Below are 14351 nucleotides of genomic sequence, written 5' to 3' on the forward strand. Positions count from 1 at the left end.
GGGGGGGGTGGGGGTGGAATCTCAGCGCTTCCCACAGGAACAGGCATGTTTTCTGCTTGTACCATAACATACTTCTGCACTCCTAGTGCTGCAAACAGAATCAAAGGGGTGCAAGAGGCAATTTCAGCACCTTTTTTGCACAATTCCAACAAAAGATGGTACAGCTCAGCACTGGCTTTGACCTTCAATGGGACACTGTTGCTTCAAGAGATGCTCATAGTAGCCCGTTAAGCCCACTTTATTTCGCATTTTCTAGGGTAACGTGAAATACTATTCTGCAAACTAAGTGCATATACATACCTTGACTGTTTTACAGGAAGAGTGTTTAAAGTAGAGCACGGTGTAATTAAACACTGCACACTGAACCTATTTTGTGTAATGCAGTCTCAGACAAGGCTGCTTCTAGCTATCAAACACTTTTACGTCTTTTAGAGACGGAGATTAAAATAGGCTTTCACATAATTAGAAGCAATGATCTAACACCTTCAGCTTAAAGGCAGCATTGTTGTAGCTATAAAATAGGTGAGGATGCATTTAAACGTTGAATAAAACACGTTTGTTAACTCCTGCTCAGGTTAAAGTACTAGTGTCTTTAAAAGACAGGCTGCCTTTTGTAAGCATGTGTAATATCACCAATGACATTAAAAATAAGACACTGAGGTCCTTAAAAATGCTCAACAAGCGAAAAACTTAGGAAAAAGGTTTTGCCTGGATCACATACTTTAATAAGAATCAAACAAATGGTGGGAATTTCTCACGTCACTTATATTTGATGCAAGTACATATACACCAGTGTGTGGGCACATACAAAAATATAAAGACAATTCTTTAAACGCAGCGTAAGAACATTTGACTGAATGCTTGTGTACGAGGCGATACAGGGAAGCATTACAGGAAGAAGGCTTTGTACCTGCACCATATTGCTATTCATACTTAGGCCTTGGCCTGAAGCCAAGACAGCTGTCAGTAATGACAAGGGATGTGAGGCAGGCCGGCTGTTAAACCGGGTCCAAGTGCGCTGGTTCCAAGCAGAGAAAAAGGGTAAGGGTAAGAAACTAATAGAAACCAACTGTCAAAGAATTTAGTGGTTCATAACTCATTTTCCACCTGAATGAGAATAATGAAAACAAGTTTCTTTGCAGCAAGCCCATATCAAGGTTAAACTATGGATTTCTTTCCCACCCTCTATGAGCAGAAATCAAAGTAACAGTTCAGGTTTAAACGCAGGAAAAGTTGAGAGGTGTAGTATACAGAGACTTGTCTGAAGTTTTAGAAGTCTCAGTTTCACACAGAGACCTCCACAGACTACCTAAATATAACTGGCTAGTATGATCCAAGGACCACACACAGGATATTAATTTCTCAAAGTGAAAACAATTCTGACAAAATCGAACGAGGCTTCACAAGTCTCTGATCAGGCCCCTGAAATCCCTTAACACTCAACAAAAATCTACCTTTACTGCTCACTACTTTTACTGCTAACAGCTGAAAACTCTTGAAACTAAATGAATAAATGAGCCAGAGTTTTGTCCAAATCCAGATCCACACCAGAGGCCACCGTGATATGAGAGGGATTTGCAAAGTGGAGGTACACAGACTCCCAGGAAATGTGTGTTGAAGGACCAGGGTGGTGGTGGAAAAACCCATGCACAATGAGGAAAACGCTACGTAGACAATTTTCTTCAATTTAATATCAGGTGGTGTTATAAACTGCTAAAACGATTTTCACATTATTACAGTTGATGCACCATAAAGTAGGTTTATGTTACAGTGTAAGATTCAATATTATAAAACTTGCAGAGAACTTCACACAAGTCTGTATACTTTTATTCACATCCAAACCAAATCATTCTTAATCTGTGTACAGAGTATTTTCTTCCACCTTCTACAGCTGCCTTCCAACCAACTGGTTCTAAACATCGATACCAGCACTGGCAGTATGAAATCAACTACAAAGTGCCACCGCGGTCATTCGCTCAAGACACACACACTTCTTGCTGGATAGCTGGCTGTGGAATTTTACTATCCTCTGTCTTTTCCTGCCCAGGAACTTGGCACACAGTCTTTCGTTTGAATAACCGTAGACTCAACCGCAACAAGTCGCTGTCCATTGCTGCAGAATTTGTGTAAGTTTGTTTTGTCGCACCCTGTTGAAATTAAAAACAAAACCCCTCTAAAAACGGTAGCTTTTTAACATGGAAGCTGAGAAATTTAGCTCAAGGACTCTCATAATTAGAGTTTTAATCACACATATTCACTAGAAAAGACTTTGAGAATTAATGGGGGCTTTATTAGCATGCAAGATCATAAAACTTCCTGCGGTGCAAAAAAGGGCTGAAGTAATTTTTCTTAACTTGGAAGAACGGAATCTTGCAATTCTTATAAAAGTACATGGAAACTCAAGCAGGAAAATCATTCAACAATTGTCTTTGAAATTATATTTTAACTGATTACTTTTGTTACGTATTCTCTAAATGCAGAAAACTTATGTCCAGAATTTAAACCCCAAAATGAGAAACAGCACCTATGTCTAGTCTCAGTCTTAAACTAATCTCTCATCTTAAGTGAAAAACAAACCTCTACAACCTCTTTAGATACAAGTCTGTTCTCCATTATTTAAATGACAAGGTCTACCTCGGAACAACATACTCAGAAATTACCTCCCTAAAGAAATGCTTTGCATCCCTGAAATCCCATTTTGACCGAGAACTGTAAATGAACCACTTGCCTTTTCATTCTTCATTAGCTGCTTACGAATTGCAGAATCCCTCCGAAAGCACAGCGCTTTACAGCAAGGACCCAGGTTACTGAGAAGACCGGCTCTCTCTTCTTTTCGTAGAAGTGCAGCCATGTTCAAGGCCCCCAGTTCATGTTCAAAAAGGTTTTCTGAATCTAGAAATAATTGACATGGCATTTTAAAACAGCAATATACAGTAATACAAAATTCCTTCAAGTTTTACTATTTGTGTTTCTGCCTTCCAAACAGTATCAAGGTTTGGAAAAGAAGGATATTGCAGGATATTTTTTATAAAAAAAGCCCAAACAAATGCTTCACCATTTAAAGGGAAGGATGGGTACCCTTGTACGTAGCTTCAGCACTGGAAAGCCATATTGAGACAGCAATCACAGAGGGGCCTAAAAATCAAGTGACAGCTGTGGAACAGAAGAGGGGATGCCATTTATGGTCTGACATGCGTGATGAAACGTGTTTAGCACTAGCATTGATCAGAAAGTGGTGTAAGTTTCACTTCTCTGCAAGTCATCAGAAAACCATACCAGCGTCAACACAGGGTTTGTATGTCTATGCACAAGTGAATTACCACTATGTAGAACAATTCTTTTACCCATGGTGGATGAACCTAGAGAACAAGTCAACAGATGCTAATGAACCGCCCCCTCCTACCAGCTCATCTAAAGCATTTGTTGATAGCTTGTCCAAAGTGGAAGGACTACTCTGTTAATATATTTATCAGAAGAAACAGTGTGCAACTAGAACCCTTTAACCATTTTAACAAAAGATGAATCCTGAGATGAGTCTTGCTCTGTGACAAGTTTGTTTCTGTGAAATGCAGACAAAGACAAAAAGTGCACCTGGCTGGACTGCAGCTCATTGATTTATAACCCTTCCACAATAAACAGGAAGATTATGACGTAACTGAAAAAAATAAAAATGGTAAGGTACGTGGCTAAGTCCCATCCAGATGCCTCTATATCATTAAGCACTGGGTGTTCAGTACAGACTGCTACAGCAGCTTGGTAATATGCACACAGAAAAGAACAAAGATGCATTTTTAAACCATTTGGAAAATTTGGATGAAGCCAAGTAACGCCAGTTTTTAAACTAGCGTGAAAAGAAACAAAAAAGTTACATGAAATCAAGGGCAGGTTAAAGTCAACTGCACTGATGTCATCAAGCCAGCCTCAATGCACAATTAGCAACCCAAGTAAGCGACAAGACACAAAAAGGCCACTTCAACTGTAACACTGACAGCTTGCAGGGTCTGCCTAGGTCCCAAATGCTGAGCATGTCTGGCAAGTAAGCATGTCCATATCCTTAGAGGAAAATGTTGCGTATAATAGATGGAAAGTCACCTACAAATCTCAATTCCATTGCATACTACAGATTTTTGTCTCCCAAGAAATATAATTTTTTTAAAAAAAATAATCCCTATCACACATTCTTTTCTGAGTTTCGGTGTGTTACCAGAAACATTTTATCCACTACAAGAACAAAGAAGGCAACACCAAACTCGGGAATAAAACAGGGAAACAAATTATACTACCATGAAGACATCCAAAGTGAAAACACCAGCCTTTCACTGTCACACATGCTGAGTATCGAGCTCTAACTCATTCACTTTTCAGGGCACCACACTGGTGCCTTTGTTTAGAATATACATGCCGTGGCTGTGTAATGACCATACAAGGAACCTTCACTTAGCGGATTACAGAAGAAACGCATACACTGGCAAGCCTATGGGCAGTTCCACATGTCACATCTTTGATGTGTAATAGACTGCACACACCAAAAAGAAATCATAGAGGCACTTTAATCCCCCTTCCTCTCCAGAGCAAAGTTCTGCTGAATCTGAGTACAATTAAGACAGCCAGGAGGCAGGTAGGAGGAGAGCCTCCTATCAGCACTTTGGGCTTCCTGTTTATTTGTAGAGAAGCAGACAAGGACTGCTGAAGTTATTTCTGGTATCACTTTGAACAGCCAAGTGCAGTGATTCTGCGCTGCAATTCCTGTCACAAGGAATCCCTGGCAAGGAGTGTTAAGTAAAAAGCAAAATTAATGCTTACAAGGAGGGAGACGCAGTTCACACTTTCGCTGTATCAGACAGTTTGCAAACTTAGGAAGACTCATTATTATATCAATTACATCACTTACGTGAATTCTTAAGCATAAGAGCTGAGGGTTTTTTTTAAACTAGAAGAAAGCTAAGACTGCACAGAAAGAGCTGCGAATATTGCAGTGGGACTGTTACAGTACTTACTAATGCCAAGCACACACCTCAAATTATACTATCTACAATGCATTAAAAATGTTCACATTTAATTTGACTTCAAAAAAATGCAGAAGCAGTAGCAACAGTCCACAATTAATAGTTATATCATTTAAATGGCTCTGTGACATTCATGGAGATCAACAGGGCTGGGAGAAGCAAGGTTGTTTTTTTTCTTTCCCCCTCTCCACTCGCCTGAGACTGTGAAGTTAACAAGACATCAGCATAAAGAATCACGTTGCAAAGAATTAAAAAGTATTGTTTCAACTCGAGAACTAGAATTGAGAGAAAAAAAAATAATCAGAAAAAATCTGCTCAGAGGCTCTGTATACACTATTATCTATAAGCCATGATTTTCTCACATTTAGAGCCTGGAATAATTTGCATAGAGATCTTACAGAAACCAAATGTTTCACAGTACTAAAAATTTATAAAAAAATTCTACAATGTAAGTTGTTACAAGCAGCTCAGCTGGTTCCTGGGTTGCCAAAGAGGGGGGGAAAAAAAAATAAAATTGGTATTTTCTTGCAAAAAGACCCTGCTTACACTACAGAATTGTAGTAAACAGCACTAGTACAGTTCATTTCCATCCCATCTACCATTCAAGTCTTACACCACACACTCTGACAAAATGCCAGACCTGTGTATTATTTAACTTCCCACTTTCTAGGAGAGTCACAATATACAAATTCCACTTAGCTCTTTCTTTCTGACCCAAAACCTCCTCTATCTATGCATTCTGGAGAAGATCGTCAGAAGAGGACATGCAGAGGACCTCCAGAGAAAATAAAAAATTCTATTTCTTTCTTGCAGTATTACTGCAGAATGTTCAGCGCTCTAAAAAGCTGCTCATGGGCTTTAGGCTAGGAAAGCACGAATGGTCCCACAAAAAGAACATTCCACTAGGATGACAAATTTTGTTTAGGCATTATTTAAGACCTCCTCACCACTGCTGGAATTAATTTAATTGATATGCAGCTATATTACATTCTTGTAACTCTCACTCAATACTCATTATAAACTTTCTATAGTGTCAAAGCACAATATAATGAACAAATGTACATTTCGTAAAGACTTTCACGAAGTACAAAAGAAAGTTTAATCCCTGCAGAAAAAATTACCTTTAGGTTTCTCTAATGCTCTCTGGCAAGTCTCTTTAATTTTGGTGAAGAGTTCTGGTCCTGCCAGCCGCTTGGAAATGCCAACTCTCAACATAACAGCACCCGGTGTGAATTTTAAGAGTGCAGCCCCAGGCTCACGAGGTTCCTTTGGCTGTTTTGGCATAAGACTGGACCAATCTACATCTATAACATCCACAGGATCTGCAAAAACATGGACAGAGCATGCATTATCACACCATCATCACTTACTGCATTTGATTAATTTCACATGCTGTGTACCTTCCCATTTTCTTAAAGTAATATATATTAAACGAACACTATTTTGCAGTTCTCAAAGCCAGATCCTTGGACATTCCAGGTAAGAACATCAAAACTTACTGGATTGGTGGTAAAAAGAAACAACAAATAAAAACCTTCTTGGATTATCACCACTACCCCCACCCCCCAATAATCTGCTTCATTTTTATTGGAAACCCTTTGTAGAAGGCTGCTCTGACCCTGCTGAGCCAGCAGATTTGGACACATCACTTAAGCATTCACAAATGTCACAGTACAACTAAACATGCTATGACAGATCCAAATTAAATGCTTAAAAAGCCAGTATTTCAACTCTGGATGCTGGATGTATTTTTTCAAGGGAGAGATATTATTTATTGAAAAAAAAAAAATACGACTGTGTTTGTCTAGTTCATTTATCATTAACAACACGAACACTGATCATATAGTCCAGATGACTGAACTGAATTTACAAGTAGAAGATTCCCAGTGCATTTAGGAAGCATTCAAGAACAGACAAAATCTGTTCATAAAAACAGCAGTTCCAAATAATGACCAAAACCAAATGGGATAAATGAAAACAATTTCATAAAAACCGAAAGCTTACCCTTCTAGCTATATAAAAAAAGAGAAATACTACTTCGCAATACTGATCCTGGTACTCTTCACTTACCTGTATACTCCTCAGGCTTATCTGACTATTACAGAACAAATAAGATATAATGAAGAGCATACAAACTGCAGTCCTAACTCTGAAATGCTGTCAACATCACAATACCACTATACGCAAACTGATCTATAATGTTTATTCAAATAATCAGAAAGAGGGGTTGCTATACTTTTACCAGGCATCTTCTCATCCTCTTGTTGATCTTCCCGCTTTTCAGCATCACCAGCCAGAATTTCATCCAGTTCATCATCACTGATGGGCTCGTATTCTCCAGCACCAGATCCTAATGACTGTACATCATCAATCTTTGCTTCATCTTCTCCTCCTACAGAGACAGATACATACTGTAGCTTTAAAGCAATTATTCTTGTTTTCTAAACATTCTTTAAGTGGCCTGAAAACTAAGAGGTTCAGCAAACTAAACTTAGGTTTTCGGGACAAGTATATTCAATGTGACTATTAACTGATGGTAAATAGAAATTATTTCTCCCATACACAGTGTGGCCCTTTGAATTTTACATGTCTCGGTCTTTTTGGTTTTTGATGCAGTATTAGTCAAACTGCACACAGAAGGCCATATTCAGAAGAAACATACATTGATTATCTGATAGATGATAGGTAGTTAATAACACAAATTTAAGTTAGCATCACAAGTCTTTCAGATGCTTTTGAACGTGTCCAAACTGAGGATTCAGTCCAAAGGCTCTACAAGAGAACGAAGTAACAAAACTCCAAAATACAAGACATATCCTGAATGAAGCAATTATTCAAACTTCTTCAGTTGTTATTACACTCCTATCCATTCTTGTACTATATGCATATACAAATACCTGCGTTGTGTGTGTAAACACATTCCTTAAAACCTGTAAATACATTCCTTAAAACCTGTAAACAGAAGACACTCAAATGGGGCATTTCGAAGTTCATGAAAGGAACATCTGAAGATATTCTCTCACCTCTAAGACTGAAAGATCTGATTCAAGCATTCAGAAACTCTATTGCTCAAAACTCAGGCTTTCTTAGTGTTCTCCACCATGGCACTTGCAATGAGTTGTGCCTCATAAAGTAGACATAATTTACAGGGGTCCTCCTCTGTGGATGACTATTGTAGTATCTTCTAGCTCCCTCAGCCAGAAGCAAAACTGCCTCTGTTTTAAGTTACCCCAATTTTATTTTTTGCTTGCCTTTGTAAAAGCCACAGAAGGAGAAGGAGAAGAAAAAAAAAAAAAAATCACCTCAACTAGCCTAAAAATCAGGATGGAAAAAAGCAAGTAGAAGATATGCTAGCCGAGCATAAACTAACTACTCAGACTGCCTGGCAGTGCTTTGGAGGAAGCATACAGCTTCTAGGGCATTATTTATATTTATTTTGCTCCAGAGCAAACACATCAATGTTCAAGACATTATCATAATTTAGTAATTAAATCCTCACGCAGTTTGTTAGACAATATACTACATTAATTTGTCCAAGTAAATACTAGTTACCTCCTTTACATCATAATATTTGGAAACAGCATTTAGTTTTCAAAGAAGTTTTTCCTTTTTAAAGGAAAAGGTGGCCATCTGTAATACATTTAATTTTGTGTCTTACGATTTTAAACATTCACTGCTTGTATAATCTATCTTCAGCCTCCACACTGATCTACAAGATACACTAGCTCACCATAACCACGTGCTTGGACAGCACAGATGAACCATTTAAAAAATTACTGTATGAAGTAATTAAAAAAATCCATAGTTCTCAATACATGATTAAAAAAAGATTACTTTCTCAATTTTGAATTTCAAATCAGTTTGATGATTTCTAGATTATAATCCTATTGCTATCTGTATTGCTTTTTTACAGAAATTTATTTTATATTAATTCTGTATTAAAAACACAACACACTACATTGCTCCCTTTAGCTGACTAAACAGGAACAATAAAGTAATGAAAGACAAAGTACACTAAACCTACAGAAAATCTTAAACATGCTTTATATAGTAGGCTTTAATAAAATAGAACGCCATCTAATATTTTACAAAAGACAGTAATTTTTCTTAAAATATAATCCTAATCATAAGCACCCACAGATGATAATTTTCAGAGAATTCAAAACACAGTCTTTAAAAACCACACAAATGAATACGCATTAGAAGACTTACAAGAAGCCTGCCGAACAGCTAGACCTAAGAACACATTTAACATCCATAACCTGTTTAGTTATAGGGGACCTCTTAGAAACTGATAATGTACCTAGGAATAGCCTTCCACCAACACTTTTCTGAAGATACCACGTTATACTCTTAGATTTATTGCACCATTATTTCCTCTAGCTTAAAAATCACTGAATTCTGTCCATTACAGCAAGACAGAGCAGACTTTGCCATACTCCAAACACTATCTCTGACAAGTGCTTCCACTCCACAGACAGTCTCCTTAAAGGGAATTTTCTCAATTGTACCAGTCAACCCTAATAATCACTTTGTGAGTAACCAGGTAGGAGATTTAACAAGAAATAAACAGTAATACATATATAATATAGCAATAAATATTCCTTACCATCCTCTCCAGACATTTGATTTAACTGCCAAAGTTAACAATGAACATTACAGATAATTCTTATAAAGAATGAAAATATGATAAGACAATGTCCTGTTACCTTGTTTAAAACTACAAAAGCTTAATTAATTTGTTTCTGCTTCTGAAGACTATGGAGTTCACACCTTACTATCCCAAACACTCAAAAATTCCAAATCCTACAATCTTTTTTTTTTTTTTCTCTCAACAGATTTTACAGAAAACAACTGCAATCACCAAAAAACACCCCAACTTACTGAATGTAACCATAACATACACCAGTTATTCTGGATTTAGACTTTTGACTCTTTTGTTACTGATATAGGTTAAAAGTACTTCCCAAACTCCCTAGCCATGCAAAGCTCAAGCTGCCTAATTCATGCGACAAACTGAAGTCTCTCAGTGTTCGCCCCTTACTTGATTAATGCTAAGTATGTTTTCCCCAGTGCCATTACGGCTAACAAACTGAAGCTGTATTTATTAAGATTACCTCAGGAAATCCTGACATTTTTTGGACTGTTGTGCCAGGCCATACGTATGTTTCACATACTAATCAGACAATCATTTCTACAGTAATTGGGCTCTGCAGAAAAAACCCCTGAAGAACAGTTCCAAGTCAACACTCATTTTTTTTTCCACTCATTACTTCTAACTTTCTAACTAAGAAATAGATCTTATAATGATATAACAAGGTAATCAAATGTTGGTGTCATTCTTTAGCAAACTGCTTATTGATGAAATTATACCTCAGATCACTGTTTCGTTACCTCATGACTTCTTTAGAAATTAACAAATAACACTAACATAATTAACACTAAGGAAGATGCTCATCAGATTCCACTCTTAATGTGTCTGCTTCCATGGAGGAGAAGCTGGAGCAAATAAGCCTTTCCGTAGAAAATTATTCTAATATAGCATTATGCTACAAGGGAAAGAACACATTATCTGTCAGTGCAGGTTGTTTCCCAGAATATCTCACCTTCTAAACTCTCTACCTTTTCGGCCTCATTTCCATCTTCAAAACCTTGTAAAGGTCCTAAATCTTTTTCTGTTCTTTCCTTCTCTGAAGCTGCTGAATCCCGACAAACACTGTCAAACTCCTTTTCATGATCTCTGTCCAGTTTTGTTTCACTGTGTTTTGTTGATTCTTTTTGGGAGATGTCAACAGTTCTGTCTCTCTCTCTTTCAGCAGCATCGGGCAGTTGTCTGTCTCTCTCTCTGTCCAGCTCCCGTCTCTTCTCCCTCTCCCTCTCTCGTTCTCTGAGTCTCTCTCGTTCCCTGCTCCTTGGCCAGTCTTTGTCAACATCTCGGTCCCAGTCTCTCTGTCTTCCTTCTCGCCTGTCTCTCTCTCGCTCTCGATCATGTTCATGTCGATCTCGCTCCTGAAGTCTTTCCCTGCTATCAAAGGACCCAGATCTGGAATGGACCTGACGATCTGATTCAGGAGAACTTCTTCTTGAACTGTGGCTTCTTGAATCTTGACGATCTGAATAAAATATTTTAAGTATATGTGTGACTATGTATTACATAAATGTAATACCATTTTTCCCAGACCATACCATTTTAAAGATACACATATGAAAATGTACTTCTGAAAAGCATCATCTTCAAATTAATAATGCATTCAGATTGCCTATAGATTTAACCTTACTCAAAAGCATAATGCATTTCTCTCACTCCCCAAAAATATTTTTAGTGGCTACTTTCTACTGTGACAGAAGCCAAACTGAAGGTACCTAATTTTTAACTCGGAAATATCTTCTAAAATCTAGGAACGCCTTAGCTAGCAAATAAATTCAGAAAAATAATTGCAGGCACGTAACCATGAGGAGAACAGAGACAGAAACTGCTTTAGGAGGAATTTATTTTTCTGCTGATGCTGTTCAAATTTAAACAGATTTTTACCTCTCCTTTTTTTTCCCCCCTTAGGAACTACACAAATAAAACAAGTCAATTGTGATTATTTTGATTTGCAACAAAGATGATTTCCATATGCATTAAAACTGTTCCTAACAGGAATCAGGACAGAGTTACCTCAGTGAAAATAGCTCCTGAGATGGTAACGGATCTCTCCCAGAGAGCAGAGCCATTTTCATTTTGCGCAGAATTCAGAATTTCCGTATCAAAATGAATATTAATAATGAATTTTAAAACATTATTTAGATTATAAAACTACCTCAGTGTTCTGTTCAAGCATTTTCTCTATCAGTATTTTTTATCCCCCACCAATTACTTACTCCCCAGACAGCATGAACTGAATCTGACTGAATGTTTTGGTGTAAACAAAGTGGTAATCCTGCCTGGTGAGGAGCAGCTTTTTAAATACGGTAACACTTAAGGACTCTTAATTCACTCCAGTTTTACAATGAATGACAGAGAGCACCTCCCTCTCTCTTTGGACTAACTACAAATAAGAAGAGTATACAGCTACACAATTTTGGGATTTGTACCTTTGTGCTTCTATATGGAACGATAGGTCAGTCTCACTAAAATGTATCTTATTACCTGAAGATGTGCTGCGACTGGGTTCCCCTCGTTTCAACTGATCAATTCTGGACTTTCGTTCTCCAGTGATTTCTAAGCTTTTCTTTTCCCTGTCCCTGTCCCTATCCCTATCTCTAGAGCTACTGTGCAGGATCCTCTTCCTTCCAGTCTGGTCATCTCCACTACGATGAGCTGAATCATTGGAAGGGGATCTAAGTCTGCTTGAGGCATGGCTCCGGTTACTACCAAGGCTGCTGCTGCGCTTCTGATCCACAGGTTTACGGTGTGGACCATCCTCTATAGTAACATGAGGGGCCTCTACCTTTTCCCCCCTCGTCCTGTGACTTTTTCTATGGGAGTCCTCGGTACTTCTTTCTGGAACAACAATGTCACCACGTTCAGGAACATCTTCATCTGACCAGTCACTAAATGTTGTGTCTTCTCTTTTTGGAATGACTTCTGCCACGGCTTTCTCAGGTGGCACTTCAACCAATTCCTCTTTTGTTACAGGAGGGGTTCTTGGGCCTTTCTTCCTTTTATGATGTGGAACGATTTCTTCATCGGAAACTTCAGAATCACCCTTGGATCTCTTCCGCTTTTTCTCTAAATTTTTCTTTTTTTGACCTTTCTTGGGTGAAAAGACCTGGCTTTCTTCAGTCATTGATTCAGTAGCATACCTTTCCACCCCAGTGTCATCATCTTTCTTCTTCTTTGTAGCCTTTTTCTGTACCTTAGACTTCTTCTTGCTGTCATCATGCATTCTATCAGAAGCATCTCTTTCTTCAGAGGCATGGTGTCCAAGATTTTCCTGAACCCTGGACCGGGAGCCTTCTGAAATATCTGGTTGCTCTCTTTGTCTATCTGCTGAAGAAACCCTCTCTAATTTAAACTCTGGTTCTTCATAACGCCGGGAACTTTCCTTTCTGTCAGATTTTCGCTCTTCTTCTTTCCAGCGACTTTGCCGCTCTTCTGTAACATGAGAGGGACTCCGTGACCGGGATTCCTGTGGCCGCACAACCTGGCTCAGAAGTCTGTGCTTTTCATCTACAAAATGGGAAAAAGGATGTACTTGTATTGTTTAGGAAGGAGAATAGGTGAGCATTTGGTATCTTCTGTACAGCGAAAAAAAAAAAAGTCAATTCAAACATACAAAATATTATTTCAGTTACATTTTTCTACTGCTGCAGCAGCAACAGACTTTCCATTTTGGTAAACATGCATCTTAAACAACAGATGTGGAAGTCACCATCACCTGGCAGATGTAACACATAGTGACAAAATTAAAATAAAAGACAAACATATAGATTAAGAAAAACAGTGTTGCTCATAAAAATAAGGGGAGCAGGACACTTACAAAAGCTTTCCCCATGTTTTTTCTATAGAGGATTGCAAGATGTTTTCCACAGACAGAGGATAAGCTGCTTCCAGCTACACAGATAGCCCACTCCTACTTACTTTTATCATCTCCACTGTTGTAAGCGTCACTGTCAGGCGAGTGCTCACGGCGACGTTTGGGTGATTGACGAGGACTCGGACTGCTTTCATTTCTATGACGCTTCCTGTGGAAGAAACATGCAGTCAAATTTCTTCAGGATTCTTCAAAGAAAACATTCATTAATTGAGGTTATCATCAATACAATCCCTGAAGTCTAAGCACCTCATACAGAAGACAACACATCTAAAGATGCCAGGAAGTTTTGTAGCTTTAAGCTGCTATTCTGAAACTGCAATTACGATCCATTTTCTGACCAGTAGTGCAAAGGGTAATGCGTGTTCTACAGAAATTCAATGCATAAAGTCATAAACCATGACCTTGTTAGTTGCTCGCTGACTTTCCAGGCTTCTGGAGGTACCACAGACTGCTATTATGTTTCCAAGAACATGTGCATTATTAAAGGCAAGGCCATGCAAACAAAGGAACTTTACATCATCTGACGCAATTGTTAGGTCCTTCCTTTGATTGAAGTAACATTCAGATCCACTCACTTGGATTTTCTTTCCTCATGGACATCTCTCGAACTTCTTTCTTCTCGGATGTCTTCTCTCTTATCCCTGCGGTCTTCCCTTCCTTTTTCTTTGTCATCCCAATCTCTCTGACGGTCTCTTTCTTTATCCCTGTCCCGACCTCTCTCCCTTTCTCGTTCCCGCTCCCGCTCTCTTTCTCGCTCTCGCTCCCTCTCTCGTTCCTCCCGCTCCCGCTCTCGCTCCTTCTCCCTCTCCCTCTCTCGCTCTCT

General features: G+C 38.5%; 1 protein-coding gene across 1 annotated transcript in view; it reads right to left on the minus strand.

The window, feature by feature from the left end:
• Positions 1-1674: 1674 nt before the first annotated feature.
• Positions 1675-14351, minus strand: part of ZC3H13 (zinc finger CCCH-type containing 13) — a 44231-nt gene continuing 31554 nt past the window's right edge. The window contains exons 13-20 of the mRNA XM_010141568.1: positions 14104-14351; positions 13573-13676; positions 12139-13161; positions 10613-11119; positions 7249-7398; positions 6128-6328; positions 2729-2892; positions 1675-2147 (exon numbers count right to left, since the gene is read on the minus strand). Coding sequence (XP_010139870.1) covers positions 1977-2147; positions 2729-2892; positions 6128-6328; positions 7249-7398; positions 10613-11119; positions 12139-13161; positions 13573-13676; positions 14104-14351 — 2568 coding nt within the window. The 3' untranslated portion in view covers positions 1675-1976. The remainder of the gene's footprint in view (positions 2148-2728; positions 2893-6127; positions 6329-7248; positions 7399-10612; positions 11120-12138; positions 13162-13572; positions 13677-14103) is intronic.

Source organism: Buceros rhinoceros, unplaced genomic scaffold (assembly GCF_000710305.1).
Source record: "Buceros rhinoceros silvestris isolate BGI_N320 unplaced genomic scaffold, ASM71030v1 scaffold19578, whole genome shotgun sequence".
Lineage (NCBI taxonomy): Eukaryota > Metazoa > Chordata > Aves > Bucerotiformes > Bucerotidae > Buceros > Buceros rhinoceros.